We start from the raw sequence: 18,918 nt of genomic DNA, 5'->3' as shown, positions 1-18,918 counted from the left end.
GTTGTTGTTGACTGTTGTATGAGTGGCTGTCTGGCGGACAGATTAGATGTTTATTTTAGGGAGGGGGGTGAACGACCTTGGGGGGTCCATAGAAACTGCTTTAAACCAGTGGTTCTAAACTTCTCAAACCAGAGGGCATGACTCACGACTCCCCCCTAGTTATAGGCCTAAACTAATAGTTGCCTATAAAAAAAAGGCCAGCAGCATAGAATTAAAAATGTGGCTTAATAACTGCTGTCAGACATAGGCCTAATTTATATTGGTGTGTTACTCTTAGAGCTTTATAGCTACTTTGCAATTGGGGAATGAAGTCTTTTTTATTTTCGTGCAGTTTTTAGTAATGGAATAAAGTGTGTTGCATTACAGGAGTTGTGTGCAGAAGTGGAAAATGAATCTACATATTTTGTGAAAGATTAAATATTATCTGACAAACGCAATGATTCACAAATGTATGGAAAACACACTAGTATTCAGTACACAATGAGAATGAATGCGATGTGTGTGCTCCTCTCAGGAGACCAACTTGGCCTTAAATGGGTAGCATGAGTAGTGGTGACCCAATACTGTTATAATAAAGGGTCGAAATATATGGTGAAATCATCTTTGAGAACTGGCAGTTTGTCCCACATTTGCAGTTGTGGTCCAATCAGGACTGGCTACTTTTCCAACTGTCCTCTAAGTGATGAAACCCAGCACACACGATGTGTCATGCACTTAGACAGAAGTAGGCCTTTATGTACGAATGCATTTCTTCTTTATTGGTTATTATATGCATGTATTTACCCTTATTGTGCGTTATTGATACAGTCAATTTGTCATAAACATTTGTTACACAACACTGTGATCACCAGCTGGCCAATGACTATTGTTAAAAAGAATAGGGGTGTGGTTTTCATTGGATGCGCCTACTTGTATCTCATGGCGCGCGCATCGCATAGCCTTGCCTATATAAACCTTCGGTATTTGGGAATAAAAACAAGACGCACAACAAGAACCAAGTGAAAACCTGGGAAGCAAGCCTGCCGCGAAGTGAGTAAAAGTGAGTTTTTGCTTTCCGAGACTATCAATGTAAGGCTGAGTTTGGGAGGTTTTGACTGTTGTGGTAGTTTTAGCAATTGGGTCGTTCTTGAATTGCGGTAGCATTTTGGGCAATGCATTTTAGAAGAGAAAAAATCTTAGCCTACATTTGAATAAATAAAATAATATCTACGTGAGTATCTTCCCATTGTAAATCAATTAATACGGCAGCTTGGTGATATTTTACCATTATGATAACATTGTGCCACCAGTAAAGTGAAGTCAGAATTAGTGAGACATCAGAGTGATATACTACAAAGCAGTATCAATGAATTTGCCAGCTAATTTTGATAAACAACCTGAAATAACTTGATTTCCAGGTTCATTGAGAAAGCTAAACTTAGAGTTTGGGTTTTTGAGCCAGTTAGACCATGCCCATTTCAAGCTTATCTTTCAACATTTTTGAAAGTTATTTCAGAACAATTAGACAAGTTATCTGACTAACTCTTTGGTCCTGCTTTGTAATATATCCCACAGGTGTAGTGGGGCATTCTGTTTGAATGTCCTGCACTGTGGTCATTTTGCAACCCAATCACAACATATGCTGTTGGTTTTCTGCTAAATGTGTACTGTGCACAAAACATTTGTTAATCAATATAAATCCAATTTCCTTTAGATATTCAAAAATACATGAAATATCCAATGCAGCCGTTTGTGTCTCAATATCGTATGATTTCTAACAATGAAGTACCTTACTGTGATTGTTTTCAATTGTCAAATTGTCAAAAATAAACGTAAAATAGCTTAGCAAAGGGCAATTTCTCAAGCAAGAATATTGCTAAGATTGTGTGGGAGTGGTCTAAGTGGGGAGGGGAAAAGTGAAAATGAGCTGTAATTGGCAGAAAGGTTTGGAACTCTTATCTTTTGCTTATCAACAAAAACATCACAATAGCGTTTGATTCGTCTGCTGTGGGGCAAGGAGACCCCAGCTCCGCTAAAACTATTGACAAATCCATGCCGTTTTCAAGGGATTTCTAAATAAACATCATAACTACCTGGTTTTAACATCACCTCTTGAAGAGCATAGTCAGAACTAGCATTTCCGATTATTCCACATTTAGCTCTATCATCAGTTTTACAGCAATCAGCAAACATCATTTGATAATGTATTTTCAATTAAGTCAGGCGAGCCAGATCCATTTGGCTTCTAGCTAGATAGCTAAAGCAAACAATATGTATCTTAGCTTTGCTTCATCAGAGATGAGGCTTTTGGAAAGTGCTTGATATCGTCCTGGTTAAAGGTGTCAGTCAGACTACTGTCATCACCACTATAGATAATTAAATAAACAACATTTGGTGTAAGTTAAGGGGTATGAATACTTCCTGAATGCATTGTAACATTACCGTTACATTGGCGAATGCCCCTACTGCTGCTTGACAGGCAGACCCCACTAAGGATGGGAAATGAGCCTTAAATCACTCATACTGGTCAGGTATAGTTCACTTTTATATCACTCAAATATGCAATTAATAGTGGCCAATATTGACAGAAATCATGATTACATGATGTTTACTGATCATGAAAGGCATGCAGTTACTGGCTGTAGGCCTATAACTCTGATGATAGAGCTAAATGTGTGCAATTGTTTTGCATTGAATAATCTACACATTGTAGTTTTGACAATGCTCTTCAAGAGGGGATGATATTACAACCAACTTATTTAAAAATCCCTTGATAACGGCACGCAGTTGTCAATGGTTTTACCCGAGCCCCGCTGCAGGCAAATCGAACGCTCTGCACCCTATTGTGACGTTTTATTGTTAACGACCTATTGGTCTATTAACTAATTTATTGCATGGTGATGTTACCACGGAAGTCGAAAACTCCATCGCACTAAAACAGGCAGAAATTTCAGGCGGCCCTTTCATACAGCTCTTACACTAAAAGGGCATCGTCTTAGTTTTCACAACATTATTCCAACCTCGTAGCGTGGAGATATACACTGAGTATACCATTAGGAACATCTTCCTAATATAGAGTTGCTCCTCCCCCTTTTGCTCTCAGAACAGCCTCAAATCATCGGCATGGACTCCACAAGGCGTCGAAAGCATTCCACAGGGATGCTGGCCCGTGATGACTCCAATGCTTCCCACAGTTGTGTCAAGTTGTCTGGATGTCCATTGGGTGGTGGACCATTCTTGATACACACGGGAAACAGTTGCGCGTGAAAAACCCAGCAGCCCGGTGCGCCTTGCACCTACTACCATACCCGTTCAAATACACTTAAATCCTTGTGTCTTGCCCATTCACCCTCTGAATAGCACACAATCTCAATTGTCTCAAGACTTAAAAATATATATTTTTAACCTGTCTCCTCCCCTTTATTTAGACTGATTCAAGTGGATTGAACAAGTGACATCAATAAGGCATCATAGTTTTCAGCTGGATTCACCTGGTCAGTCTACGTCATGGAAAGAGCAGGTGTACTTAATGTTTAGTACACTCACTGTACATAAAACACGGACAAATCAGTTGTTTGACTGCACCAGGCCTTTAAAATAGGTTGTTGTAGCAGTTTATAACATCTCAAAATGTATTCTAGACACTATATAGCACATAAACAGCATAATATAACAATAAAATGACATTGGAAGGAATGCGAGAAACAATAACAAGGGCAGGAAAGAAAGGAAACAACGAACAATGGCATGTAAGAAAGTAAGGATAGAAAAGAGGTTACATTTATGAAAGTGGACAACATTTGAGGAATAATAGAGTTGCTTCAGGATCAAGTAAAGGCTGTGCGGACTCCACAGTGCTTTAGTTAGAGTTTCATGGAGAGCTTGGAATGTCCCAACATCACTTTTGCAAGGGCATGGAGAGTGTGTTATCTATAAGCCCCTGCGAAGTGTTCTCTACTTCATCTGCTGAAGGGGGGCCGTGGGGCCGCAGGTAGCCTAGTGGTGAGAGCGTCGGGCCACTAACCTGAAAGGTTGCCGGATTGAATCCCCGAGATGACAAGGTAAAAATCTGTCATTTTATGCCTCTGAACAAGGCAGTTAACCCACTGTTCCTAGGCTGTTATTGTCAATAAGAATTTGTTCTTAACTGACTTGCCTCGTTAAATAAAACATCTACTAAAGTGTCCCACTACAACTGAGAGACACACTTTAGCCAAAGTCTGATGTTGTTTTAGAGACTGTAGCACCCACCAAATAATAAACTATCAACTTGTTTCATCATAAACATGTAGATACAACCTTCATTAATTGAAATAAACGTTAGTTGAGTAGGGTAGGCTGATTTCGATTTTATACATAGTGATTCACCAAAAAGTGTCTCGCTAATGCTGACTTCACCCTAGGAGTAGTAACACCAATGATGATAACACCCATGACACATTTTTGATCATTGAGGATTTTCTTAAATGGAGGCAACAAATGCCCAAATATAAGGTAATGAATTAACCCTTTAACCCGTAGTAACATTTAGACACACCACATGATCAATGGAATCCTACAATTTAGGACATACTAAAAGGGTGTGATTAGTTAATCATTTTGTATTATTAATAAAGACCACTCCCCAAAAAACAGTTTGCCACTGGAGGGAATGCTCAAGGTCCTTGTATATCCTTTGTAATGAGTCATTTTCAAAGTGTTAACACCAATGACATAATACTTAGGGACACATCATAAACACTTCAATGTAAACAAAACCATGCATGTGTAACTGTTTGTCATTTGAAAGTGGTTTTCGTGGTTGCAAAGGCAAGGGACGCAAACTGCCACCGCAATTCAAGAACGACCGATTGCAGTAGCAAGTCCGAATGTTAAGAGTACAAAAGCGATTCTTCATTATCATTACTTAACATTTCCAGACTGTTACCTATAGCACTGTAAAATCAATAGGTTGAAGACCAATTTATTTATTTCGTAAACAACTTTGGCACACATTTCGGCACCATAGACCGAGCACCTGCTAACGCGTCTCTAATGAATCCTCCTTTCAAAAATACCAAATCTTACTCATCAAAAGCTTTACCTTAAACAAAACTATGTCCAGCAGTTTTCAGGGAAATGTTTGACTACATTCTTTATTTACAGATGGCCAACATACTGAGACCCTGGTTGATCCTCGTAGCCCTCCTCATGTGCGTGCTGGTTAGTCTGGGCACCTTCGCAGATGCCTACCCGCCCAAGCCTGTGAGCCCGGACAACAACGCGCCTCCGGAGGAATGGGCCAGATACAACACGGCGCTGCGACACTACATAAACCTCATTACAAGACAGAGGTGAGTGAGTCAGCACTCTAACAAAGCAAACATTTCAGCCTATTGGGTTTTCAGGAAGCGTAAAGCTCCTACTAACAACCAATAGATTGATTACATGTTCCTTCATTCAATTTGAATACAAAAAAAATCACACAGAAAAATGCCCCACATAAATTCCAATCAAATTTTTGCTGATAATCTTAAGAGGTCAAATGACCACTATAGGCAAGGACACAGGAGTAGTTATGGGGGGGGTTATGTTAACTAATAATGAACAGGAAGGCCCACACACTGTTTGTGCTCCAAATTCGCAACTTTATTGACAACGTTTAGATTGAAACTGATCTTCCTCAGGTCAAACAGGCTGAGTGCTCACGTCCCAAAATATATAATTCACTTTTGTGCATAGTCAATCATGGTCAAAGAATTATATACAAATTGGTCCAAATTAAAACCTAGGCAACAGTAAAAAAAAGATGACATTGGAAACTGCTGGAATACATGCCCATATGATCATTCGTAGAGCACCGAGACATGATTGTGTCGAGGCACAGATCTAGGGAGAGGTACCAACAAAAATTATGCAGTATTGAAGGTCCCTAAGAACACATCATTCTTAAATGGAAGAAATTTGGAACCACCAAGACTCTTCCTAGAGCTGGCCGCCCGGCCAAACTGAGCAATAAGGGGAGAAGGGCCTTGGTCAGGGCAGTGACCAAGGACCTGATGGTCACTCTGACAGAGCTCCAGAGTTCCTCTGTGGAGATGGGAGAACCTTCCAGAAGGGCAACCATCTCTGCAGCACTCCACTAATCAGGCCTTTGTGGTAGAGTGGCCAGACGGAAGGAAGCCCCTCAGTAAAAGGCACATGACAGCCCGCTTGGAGTTTGCCAAAAGTCACCTAAAGATTCTCAGACCATGAGAAACAAGATTTTGTGGTCTGATGAAACCAAGATTGAACTCTTTTGCCTGAATGCCAGGTCACTTCTGGAGGAAACCTGGCGCCATCCCTATGGTGAAGCGTGGTGGTAGCAGCATCATGCTGTGGGGATGTTTTTCAGCAGCAGGGACTGGGAGACTAGTCAGGATTGAGAGAAAGATGAACAAAGCGAAGTACAGAGAGATCCTTGACGAAAACCTGCTCCAAAGTACTCAAATCAAATCAAATCAAATTGTATTTGTCACATACACGTGGCATTTACTAAGATACAGATGTTATTGAGAAGCAAAATATATAAACATTATTAAAGGGTGTTTCAGCAAAATGCTTGTGTTTTTAGATAGAAGCTGTTTTTCAGCTCTAATCTATGTGGATGGTAATGGGGTGAACGGCAGTGCTCCTTGATTATATTTTTGGCTCTGCTGTTTCCTGAGGAGTCCACGGTCTGGAGCCTCCTTTGTTTTGTTTACTCTGGGTGAGAGGTTATTTTCCTGGCACCACACACTCCCATTTCAGGGCCCTCCACCTCTTCTCCCCATGTAGGCTGTCTGAAGTCCACGGTCAGCTCCTTTGTTTTGTTTAATCAGGCCTACTACTGTTGTGTCGTCTGTAAACTTGATGATTGAGTTGGAGGCGTGCATGGAAACTCAGTCATGGGTGAACAGTGAGTACAGGAGGGGGCTGAGCACTCATTCTTGTGGGATCCCAGTGTTGAGGATCAACGAAGTGGAGGTGTTTTTTCCTGCCTTCACCACCAGGGATGCTGCCCGTCTGGAAGTCCAAGACCCAGTTGCACAGGGCGGGGTTCAGACCCGGGGCCTCAAGCTTAATGATGCGCTTGGAGGGTACTATGTGTTAAATGCTGAGCTATAGTCAGTTAACCTCTCTGGGATATGTCCCACCTGGCCAAAAGCCAGGGAAAATGCAGGGCGCCAAATTCAAATAAATTACTATAAAAATCAAACTTTCATGAAATCACACATGCAAGATAGCAAATTACAGCTAGACTTGTTGTGAATCCAGCCAACATGTCAGATTTCAAAAAGGCTTTTAGGCGAAAGCAAACAATGCTATTATCTGAGGATAGCACCATAGTAAACAAAGAGAGAAAAGCATATTTCAACCCTGCAGGCGTGACACAAAACGCAGAAATAAAAATATAATTCATGCCTTACCTTTGAGGAGCTTCTTTTGTTGGCATTCCAATATGTCCCATAAACGTCACAAATGGTCCTTTTGTTCGATTAAATTTGTCAATATATATCCAAAATGTCAATATATTTGGAGCGTTTGATCCAGAAAAACACCAGTTCCAACTTGCGTAACGTGACTACAAAATATCTCAAAAGTTTACCTGTAAACTTTGCCTAAACATTTCAAACTACTTTTGTAATACTACTTTAGGTATTTTTTACGTAAATAATCGATCAAATTGAAGTCGGGATGATTTGTGTTCAATACAGGAGGAAAACAAACTGTAGCTAGCTTTCTGGTCACGTGCCTCTATCTAACAGTACACTACAAGTGACCCTCGTTCTGAACAGTGCTACATCTTCATTACACAAAGGAATAACCTCAACCAATTTCTAAAGACTGGTGACATCCAGTGGAAGCGGTAGGAACAACAATAAGGTCCCTTAGAAATTTGGATTCCCAATGAAAATCCATTGAAAAGAGAGTGACACCCTCAAAAAAAGTCTGAATGGTTTGTCCTCTGGGTTTCGCCTGCTAAATAAGTTCTGTTATACTCACAGACATGAGTGTTTGAGTGTTTGAGTGTTTTCTGTCAACATCTACTAATAATATGCATATCTTATCTTCTGGGGATGAGTAGCAGGCAGTTGAATTTGGGCATGCATTTCAATCCGGACGTGACAATACTGCCCCCTGTCACCAAGAAGTTAACAGCATTCTTACATATGTATTCCTCTTGTCCAGATGGGATAGGGCAGTGTGCAGTACGATGGTGAGTGCATCGTCTGTGGATCTATTGGTGCGGTAAGCAAATTGAAGTGGGTCTAGGGTGTCAGGTAAGGTAGAGGTGATATGATCCTTAACTAGTCCCTCAAAGCACTTCATGATGACAGAAGTGAGTGCTACAGGGCGATAGTCATTTTGTTCAGTCCCCTTTGATGTTTTGGGTACAGGAACAATGGTGGAACAATGGTGGACATCTTGAAGCATAGGGACAGCAGACAGGAGAGATGAATATGTCCATAAACACTCCAGCCAGCTCAGACTTGGGCGAAGGTTCACCTTCCAACAGGACAACGACCCTAAGCACACAGCCAAGACAACGCAGGAGTTGTCTAGAATGTCTCTGAAGTCTCTGAATATCCTTGAGTGGCCCAGCCAGAGCCCAGCGTTAAACCTCATCGAACATCTCTGGAGAAACCTGAAAATAGCTGTGCAGCAACACTCCCTGTCCAACCTGACAGAGCTTGAGAGGATCTGCAGAGAAGAATGGGAGAAATTCCCCAGATACCGGTGTGCCAAGCTTGTATTGTCATACCCAAGAAGACTCAAGGCTATAATTGCTGCCAAAGGTGCTTCAACAAAGTACTGTACTTATGTAAATGTCATATTTATCTAACAAAATGTGGAAAAAGTTAATGGGGTCTGAATACTTTCCGAAGGCACTTTATAATCCTTTATGAACAGAAAGGTGTAATGGGTTCGCACTCAAAAAGATGTTTCATAAAGCGTACTTAAATTATTTTAATTGCATCAGGGATAGTTTGCACAGAGGTTTCGACATTACAGCCTTCTTCAGTGTGTAGGTACAATTTTATTTGAATTCAAAACAGCATTTGTAGAGAACAACCGATGAGCAGAAGGTGCTTCTAATCAGGGTTGCCAGTCATCTGCCAATCAGGCATGTGGCTTGTCTGCTCTACCTATATACAAACGAGTCACAAAGAAATACAAAATTATAGGGTATGGGAGCGGGCACGAAGGGCAAGTCACGAATCAACTGCCCCAGGTGTCCTCTCACCTGAATACATGATATCAGTTCATGAGATAGCACACCACAAAGGACACCAGGCACAGCTGTTCATAAATATGTGGTGCCAACACATAAACAATATGCATAATCTGATATGGAACTTTTTGCATATCTGAATTTGTGGGTTTTACTCTTTTGATTATAATCGTTTATGACCACATGTACCTCTGTGATTCATTATGATTCTTTACAAATGTTATTTATTAGCCCAGCACCTAAGTTTTTAAAGATGTGCGCATGACAACAACATTTTCTATAGAGGATATTTGAACTAAGCCTGAGGATAATGATGTCTTGGCTCTCCGACCAGCCTGTTGTTCTGAACACTGTGATAACATAACTTAATTCCAGTTTTGGAAAGCCACATATGCAACAGAGAGATTAGTATTTGGAGATTGCAGAGTGTAGTTATTAAAAATAATGATGGTATGGAAAGGAACGGAAAGGAGCCTGGTTTTGCTCCCTCACTGACCTTCCTTGCGTTCAGCGATAGAGACCTATAATGGCTCCACTGAGACCTTGGTCTGTGTAATGGAGATGTGCTATTACCGGCAAATGTACCTGATCTGTCTGGTCTGGTCTGGCTTCATTATACTGATCTATAATGAGTTGCTATCATTATTCCCCCAACCTGGGTTGTAAAGGCAAGACTGCTGTAGGCAATGATGCGCTGCTGTACAGTGCATGTGTGATCTCCAATGACTGGTGTGTTGGATAGAAAAAAAGTAGGCATTAACTTAAGTGCATGTCCTGTCTCTGTGTCTTGGGGCAAGAGGAAAGCTCAACAGGAATTGCCCCTGTCTCTCAGTACAGCTGTGAAAACTATTGGTCACTAAATCCGTAAAGATTACCGACCATGTAAAAACTGTTAGTCAGTAAATCCATCTAGAAGTACCAATTAAAAACGATTGGCTGGTATGCCCTCACCCGTCTGAGTGGTCAATGTGAATGCCCTCACCCACTATATACTTATAGCTGATTGGTTTGGTTCTGCCCAGTACAGTGCTGTACTCTTAATAGTCACCGCCACACACACACAAACAGCTGGATATTTATATGATTTCAGTAATCCGAATGACTTGGAATCTTATTGATGTGGTTCTACAAGACAAAGATATAACACATACTAAACAGTATTAAGAATGAAGAGTTATTTAACTATCAGCATCAATATAAACAGAAACATTTGCCTCTTGTAGAGAGAGAGAAACCAAGTACTTGGTTTGACAAAGTGTCAAGATTTATGGCACCCTCTCTCCAGAATCTGCCAGGCTGAGGCCTCATCAGAGCTGCCCTGGTACCACAGGGTCGTAATTTACTCTGCGCATGAGCAAGCTCCAAGAGCTGCCTGGGATGTCTCTAGAAGCTCGCCAATGGCAGAAAAAAACACCTTAATAAAGGGCACTATGGAAAACGCTGTGGTAGCGTGTGCATGCAAAAGACGATGTTTAACAATACAACAAATAAACCACTTCTGCAGAAGTACTTTTGCAACCAATGCAATAACAATTATGGCAGTACGGAATAATGCTGCATGCAATCAGTGGAGATTTTAGCATGTAAATCTTGGTGGGGCAAATCCACATTTTTTTGTGGGGAGGATGCATGCCAGTAAAGCTACTACACAACACAACACAACACTAAACAATACATTAATTGCACTATAATGGTGACAAACTGTGCCCACAAACTGTTAGGGCCTACATAAAGCTGTCCCAACAGCAGTCCCAACACCTTACCACTGCTACAGCTGGCTATCAGCAAAGCCTAGTCTGGCAGCAAAACAATTCATTCAGCCTCATTTACTGCCTTTAAAAAAACAGAGCTGATATGGCTGACTTGCTTAAACAAATATGCTTTCTACTGACAATTGAGATGTAGAAACTGTAGCACAAGGGGACGACAAGCGGATAAGAGGCAACCCGTAATTTCAATTAAGACATTAATGAGCGAGCTAGGGTGGACATAGTCAATGTAACTATTTGTTCAGCACTTTTGAAATGTACAGTGACAGAATTCAGAACATGGGCTGTTCTTACAGTGTTCTCTCTGTACACCAAGTCAGAACTGTTGGATACATAAAGGGGGCATAGAAGCAGACAATGAAAGCTCTTACAATATTCAATGATTACATTTCTCTAAAACAGACTATTTGCTACATGTACACCAAGTCAGAACAGTAGGCAATATTAAGAGGGGAAAATAGACCAACTTATTAGAGTGAGGCACATTAGCTACTAACAGCTTACTACACAACATACACTTTGTATTGTTTTTCTTAGCTACAGTATACATATCTTCCTTGCATATTACGTCATTTATGCAGCAGCATTTTTCGACTCAACTTGTTGTTCTGTGCTCACTTGAACAGGAAGGTGGTGCAGCGGTCCTTCTTGTGGGCAAATGTTGTCATCAAAGTCTGGCATTCTCTGGATTTATGGTGCTTTCAAGACAACTGGGAATTCTGGAGAAAAAAACCCAAGATTGAATCATGATGATTTCAGTGATCTTCAGGTTGTAGCTCGAGAAACAGGCCTAAATTCCATACGTACAATTCCCAGTTGGATGACCGTTCAAAACGTATTTTCACCGTCGGTGCTCGTTTTTACCTGAGTTCCCATTTATCCTGAAATCACTGAAGTCAAATTTCCCAGTTCTGAGTTAACAGTTGTTTTTAGCGTGGCAAAAATCATGCTGGATTGACAGCATGGCCAGTGTTGAATGTTTATCATTTTAAGCTTGGGAAAGAGAACCTTAAATGAGAATTGGGACCACACACCCACTCCACTGAATATCAGGCTAGTGATGGCTTTGCAATGCTTGCATTAAGCCACTGATTCCTTCCAAACCAGTCATTGTTGAATTTGCGATTTCCAACCTATTGTGTAATGTTTATGTACAATGGCCAATGAGCACCAATACGTTTTATCTATAATTTCTTATCATTATTTCTCTTCATATGCCAGTATATTGTTGACTTGATTAATGTAGATGACTGCTGGCTAAGATTTTGAAATTATAAGGTTGACATGATTAGTCCAATCAAAGTTACTGTAGATATAACGTGATTTGACGTAATTTTATCTGTGGCCAATGACCTTGAGCCGTCTTGGATGGGCACTTCTAATGTAACTCTATGGCATCACCCAAGGGGCTTGAATTTTCCAGCTCTACCGTTAGATTTGGCAGTGATGTAGTGTCCCCACGAGTGAAAGAACACTGAGCCAATCACGGCGCAACGAGAGAACCCTTACACTCTGTATTCTCCGCTGGCTGCCCCTCCACCACAGAAAGCACTGAGCTAGACTGAAACACCTGCACTTTGGACCTGCCTTACTCAACAAAACAAAAAAAGAGACCATGTTTGTATGGAGGCTTTATTAACTCAACCACTTTTATTTTTTTTATTTACATTGCAAACTGATATGTGACACGTATTAATGTCAAAATAACATGCAAAACAGGTCACCACTGCATATGATAAACAATACACAAAGCAGCATTGGCAACTGTAACTTTAAAGAATACTAATAACATTAACAAAACACTAACAGTTGAACATATGGCTGAATCTTATCAAAACCTCCAGTAAAACCCCCCTGCAACTTACATTTCTATGCACACACAACTGACACTTTTGTCACTGTCGACAATAAAAAGTCCTCAGAAACATGCGTCGACAGTATATATCAACAGTGGTATATATATATGTGTGTGTGTGTGTGTGTGTGTGTGTGTGTGTGTGTGTGTCCATGCATGCATGTGGAGTCTCCATCTGTGTGTGCATATGAGTGACTGCTTGTGCATCTGTGCGTATGTATCTGTGCAGGTACGTCTGTTCCTCAGAGAGAGATTTCATGTAGGCGTATAGAGTTTGAGGGAACCTGAACCAGTCTCCTATTAAACGTCTAAAAACTGCAGGGTCTATCATTAAAAGGGCTGGAGCTGTCAATGCACTGCAAGGGCTGTGTGCCATGCAGTTCAGCCCCTCTGTTCTCACACAAAGGGAGAATCACTCCACAATGGCCAGGCATTGATTTCAGTAAAGATATTTTAAAAGACTTGGCGCTGCCTGTGGAGCTGAGGATTGCTAGCCTTACTGAGCATTGCACATCCTCGTTTGGAGCTATGAGAGATATGTGATCTTGCCTCTGGAAATGAAATGGGCATTGGTGATTAGTGAGTACACCGAGTAGGGTATAAGCACTTAGAATGTCTCATTTCTTGACACTTTTACTCTTTCTCAATGAATCTTTCCTCGATTCCTAGCATCCTCTCTCCTCGCCTTCTTCTCAAAACGTATGTGAGAGGGAGGTCCGAAGGAAAGGATCTTGGATCTTCTCCTCCATTACGGTTGAGAAGAAGGTGAGGAGATGGGACACAAGGGATCTTGGATATATGAATTTGTAGGTATTGGAATTCATGGTGATGTAAATTATGAGATGGGCAGGCTACTCATGGCCACAAGGGGACATGACATGATCATAGGACCCCTGTCGGCACACTCCAGCAAGCAATGTATATCTCTTGGTGACATACAGCAACAATGATGGCCTCTCTGTGTACACTAGGTATGGGAAGAGGTCTTCCCCTGAGTCAGCTATGGCGTGGTTGCTGTTTGGAGACGAGTCAGAAGGCGACTTAACAACACGGTGAGGGGATGAAGAGATTGGGGGACAAGGTTATTCAAAATAACTGCGTCTCCGATGTGTTCCAATATACTCATACATTGAATATATCAACATGACCCACAGGGTTGGGGTCAATTCCAAATTCATTTGAAATTCCAATTAATTTCTTGAATTCACTCATGACGTGGAGAATTTACATTGAAGTCAATTCGAAATTCAACAATCTTCAAGTTTTGGAATTGTAATCGAAGTGGAATTAGACTGTTTGGACTGTTTGAATTGGGGTTGAATTGGAAAAACATTTAATCTTTGGAATTTAATTGGAAATCATCATTTGTGCATTTCCCTGGCAGTGAAATTAATGCACTTAGCATAAAACATTGACAGCAGGATTTGTTTTAAATCAGGGATCGGCAACTTTGATTGCGGTGGGGGCCACAAAAAATCTGAACTCATAAGGAGACGCAGTGGTTCATGGCTCTGTCACGCCTGCTCCCACTCTTCCCCCCTGGCGCTCCCGGGCGCCAGGCTCCCCAGCATTACGCACTCCTGCCACCATCATTACGCACACCTGCCTTCCCTCGTCACGCGCATCAGCCATTATTGGACTCACCTGTTCTCAATCACCTCTGTCATTACCTCCCCTATATCTGTCTGTTCCCCTGCTCTGTTCCCCGCTTCAGCATTGATTGTCAATCGTCGTTGTTTTGCTAACGCTGTTCCTGTCTTGTTTCATGTCTGTTCTTTATTAAATGTTGACTCCCCGTACCTGCTTCTTATCTCCGGCGTCGGTCCCTACAGGGTCTGCATACCCACATCTTTACCCACACATGCAGTCAAAGCCAGCCCTAGCCTTTTATGGCCCCTAAACTACATTTTGTTGGAACAAATAACCCCCCCATCTTGCAAGGAAAACATTTTGACAGTGGAGAGAAAACATTTACGTTTTAGATTTAAATTTGTACAATCCTACACATTTTGCTATTGGGCGGAGAGAAAAATTAGCAATTTTACAGCTAATTTGCTGGAATTCTACACATTTTGCCATAGGGTGGAGACATTTTTTATGTATGACATCTGAGTGAGAGTGTCTAACAACATCAATCAATGGGGTTCCCCCAGTCGGTAATTCGACCATGATCACTACACGTTTAGATGGCTGGCCACTAGACTAGCTTACCAATCTAAAAGATGTTTGCTGACATGGGCTAATTGAGTGACTGATATAAAATATATATTTTTTATTTTTTACCTTAATTTAACTAGGCAAGTCAGTATAGAACAAATTCTTATTTTCAATGACGGCCTAGGAACAGTAGGCATCTGTTTGATGCACAAACCAAATGTCAAATTTGCACCTGGTACCTGTGTATTGTACTATTTTTCACTCCCAAGAGTAAGTTGAGACCCCCGCCAGTTGCCCGTCCTTGTTTTAAATTATTTAAACTTGTATTTCTACATTTCCAGTATAACTGTCTGAAAAGTGACTATCCTGAAAGCCTACGGGAATTGAATTAGAATTTGTGGAATTGGTGGGGATAATATTGAATTGGGAATTGACTTATTGGAATCTACCTAACATTGGAATTGAGAGGAATTGAATTATCTCTGAATTCAATGACTAATCTAGAATTTGAATTAAATTGAATTTACGGGGAGAGGTAATTTAATTAGAATTGAATTTGTGGAATTAAACCAATCCATTCTGAAATTCCAAAAAGTAGTGCCAACAATGAATAGCAATATCTAAGTTTGATCACTGTATTTTAGTGAGTTTGAGGTACTGACTTTTTGTGTATTTTTCTTTCAGTTCAGATGGCAGTGATCTATGGTAAATATCGTACCTCTGGTGTGCTGCTCTGCTGTTCCACTTAAATGGTGGGCCTGACAACAACTCAAACAGGCTGCTCAACTGGAAGCCTTCACTGGACTGTGCGGCCCACTACTTCTGTCCGACACACATCTCTCATCCTGTAAATAATGTGTTATTAAATAATGAATAATAAAGAAATTAATGTGTAATAATACATCTGGTTGCAGTTAGTTTTAGTTGACCTTTCGGTTCACAAGCCATGATTGGAAATAAATTATCCTAGACCACAAGCAATTCAGGCCTGTTGTTATAAGAGTACCATCTTCTAACAGTATATGTTACATATTCATACCAATAGGTGACAGTATATTACAAGAGAATTCAGTTACTCTAACAATTTTCTATCTCTGCCTTATTTGCCATTTGAGTTTTGTGACAATGTATGCATTAGACAACATAGTCTACTGACCATGCTGCAGGACATGCATAGCCTACGTTGACCATAATTCCTCACAATATTATAAAAAAAGAGTCGGGATGTATTGAAGTGTAAGTATTTTAATACCGTTATCCTAGGGTGAAGATGAAACTCATAATTCTGAAACTTTTGGACACAGTATTAGTTTACTCTTTCATTTTTTTATGGTAGGCTATACTGTCTGATCATTTGTGAAATTCCCATCGCAAGCAACCTACTCGACAATAGGCATTCAAATCGCAGTTCAGTGGGGTCTGCACTGTCACACAGCCCATTTCCCCCTTTATCTCCAGCAACCGTGCTCAGGAGGGATTTTACATTTCAGCCGCTCCGTCTAGTTTTCAGCTCGAATTGGACACTGGAACTAACTGAAGCAAGGTAACCTAACAGGTATGAGCTCATAAACTAGTAATTTGTTGAATAGAATGAATGAGTTTGTTGATATAGACTAGAATATTATACATTTTTGTCATTATAATGTTCCTCTTCGTAGACCGGCTATTTAAAATCGATTGGGATTCTGCCGTGATGTGCGCCTGGCACCAGGTGGCTTGTTTTATGCTGGAATCCAAATGACAAATTAATTGACTAGACAGTGTGAATTCATGATAGTGGTGGTATCACAATCTCACGAAGGATGACAGTGCAAACCATTAGCCAGCACTTTACCTCTAGATTTCGTCCACAATCGATGGCTATGGTTATTACGCTGGAGCCTACATATGTGCGTAGTGCATACAAAGCCCACAGTTCGTGAGGACTGGCCTGAGAGAAAAGCATTTAAGCAAAAACTATTTCTGATTTCATTTTCTTATCCCACTTACGGGACTCGAGTTGTGTGAGGGGATAGTAAACCGTGTGCAGACTCCCATATTTTGCGCTAGTGAATTATAACATTCCCTGACTTTACAAGTATGAACAATAACCTATGAGTTAATGATGAATGATCAATAATCCAATTGTACATGTAATTTGGACTGGGAGAAAATGGCTGTTTTACAATAGCAGAATTCCAGACTTTATGTAGCTATAAGGACAGTGGGACATCATATGCATTGTAGCACCTGTAACCTGGCGCATGCCCACGTCGCCACCCAGTTTTATTCGGAATATATTGAGGTGTTTAGGGGTTTCCCGATTTTACAACTTTACTAGCGTTAGATTAAATAACACACTGACAGAGAGGGAAATACGGTTCATGTCACAGACAATGTTAGACTACATTAGGTACGGGGATATCGCTGCACAAAACAGCAAACCTGGTCTGAACTAGCTAGCAGTACAGCTTATCACAGATATTTCACGGGATGTATAAATGTGAAGCATCCGGTTGTGGGTTTCCACTCATTACCAAATATGGTGGTGAGAGGAAGCCCAGTGGCCGACGGTGGGAGAAGATGGAATGAGATAAATTTGGGCCAACATTCTGCTAATTTCAAAAACATTTGATCTCAATACAGGCTGTGGTCTATCTTTGGTTAGTTATAAACATTGTTGGAGGTATCTCCCCAGAGAGAAAATGGGGCTCTCCCCAATAGTTATATCCCCACAAACCTATGTGCAGCCCCCCCTCTATTACCATCACAACCCCATAAACAATGAGCATAACTGGTGCTGCCAGCCTGGGGTAGGGTCTGCCCACCCTAATGCTTCCCCTTCAAGTACTCGTCCCTGAGGATCAATTCTCGGAACCGACCCGGGGGTCTCCTTGAATGCTTTTGAAGTATTGCTTTTGAAGTATAGAAATTCAACAATATGATTTGAATGATAAAAAAATAAATACAATAAAAACATGAAAAGGTGAATGTATGAAGCGCTCATCATTTAAAATAGGCTAGATGTCGTTTTACCAGTGGCGACCCTGTAAGGACCGACGCTGCAGAAGAGAAGCAGGTACGAGGAGTAGAACATTTAATAGGGAACAGACATCAAACAGGACAGAGACAGTGTCAGAACCGGGTATGCAGAGACAAACTAACATTAATCCTGACAGGGAACAGACATCAAACAGGACAGAGACAGCGTCAGCACCGGGTATGCAGCAAACCATTAATCCTGGGTATGCAAAGGCAAACTAACATTAAACAACAGACATTGTCAAACCTGACTAGGGAACAGACATCAAACAGGACAGAGACAGTGTGAACCGGGTATGCAGAGACAAACTAACATTAATCCTGACAGGGAACAGACATCAAACAGGACAGAGACAGTGTCAGAACCGGGTATGCAGAGACAAACTAACATTAATCCTGACAGGGAACAGACATCAAACAGGACAGAGACAGTGTCAGAACCGGGTATGCAGAGACAAACTAACATTAATCCTGACAGGGAACAGACATCAAACAGGACAGAGACAGTGTCAGAACCGGGTATGCAGAGACAAACTAACATTAATCCTGAACAGACATCAAACAGGGAACAGACATCAAACAGGACAGAGACAGCGTCAGCACCGGGTATGCAAAGGCAAACTAACATTAATCCTGACAGGGAACAGACATCAAACAGGACAGAGACAGTGTCAGAACCGGGTATGCAGAGACAAACTAACATTAATCCTGACAGGGAACAGACATCAAACAGGACAGAGACAGTGTCAGAACCGGGTATGCAGAGACAAACTAACATTAATCCTGACAGGGAACAGACATCAAACAGGACAGAGACAGTGTCAGAACCGGGTATGCAGAGACAAACTAACATTAATCCTGACCGGGAACAGACATCAAACAGGACAGAGACAGTGTCAGAA

General features: G+C 41.1%; 2 protein-coding genes across 4 annotated transcripts in view; both read left to right on the top strand.

The window, feature by feature from the left end:
- Positions 1-938: 938 nt before the first annotated feature.
- On the top strand, positions 939-15,896 carry LOC118402678 (peptide Y-like). 3 transcript variants are annotated; one of them, XM_035800846.1, is made up of 4 exons: positions 939-1,029; positions 5,125-5,312; positions 13,810-13,890; positions 15,680-15,896. In XM_035800846.1, the coding sequence occupies exons 2-4, from the start codon at positions 5,125-5,127 to the stop codon at positions 15,702-15,704; spliced, it is 294 nt and encodes a 97-aa protein (XP_035656739.1). In that variant the 5' UTR covers positions 939-1,029; the 3' UTR covers positions 15,705-15,896. The 3 variants fall into 3 exon arrangements, with proteins under 3 accessions (XP_035656739.1, XP_035656738.1, XP_035656737.1); XM_035800845.1 differs by having other exon boundaries at positions 952-1,039; XM_035800844.1 differs by lacking the exon at positions 939-1,029 and adding an exon at positions 4,720-4,856.
- A 518-nt stretch (positions 15,897-16,414) lies between these two features.
- The window catches only part of LOC118357612 (MAGUK p55 subfamily member 2-like), a 110,096-nt gene continuing 107,592 nt past the window's right edge, over positions 16,415-18,918 (top strand). Inside the window, exon 1 of the mRNA XM_035734900.2 lies at positions 16,415-16,550. The gene's annotated coding sequence lies outside the window, so the exon portion shown is untranslated. The remainder of the gene's footprint in view (positions 16,551-18,918) is intronic.

Source organism: Oncorhynchus keta, chromosome 24, assembly GCF_023373465.1.
Source record: "Oncorhynchus keta strain PuntledgeMale-10-30-2019 chromosome 24, Oket_V2, whole genome shotgun sequence".
NCBI lineage: Eukaryota > Metazoa > Chordata > Actinopteri > Salmoniformes > Salmonidae > Oncorhynchus > Oncorhynchus keta.
The sequence above is the reverse complement of the archived record's forward strand: the minus strand, read 5'-3'. Positions and strand labels throughout refer to the sequence as shown.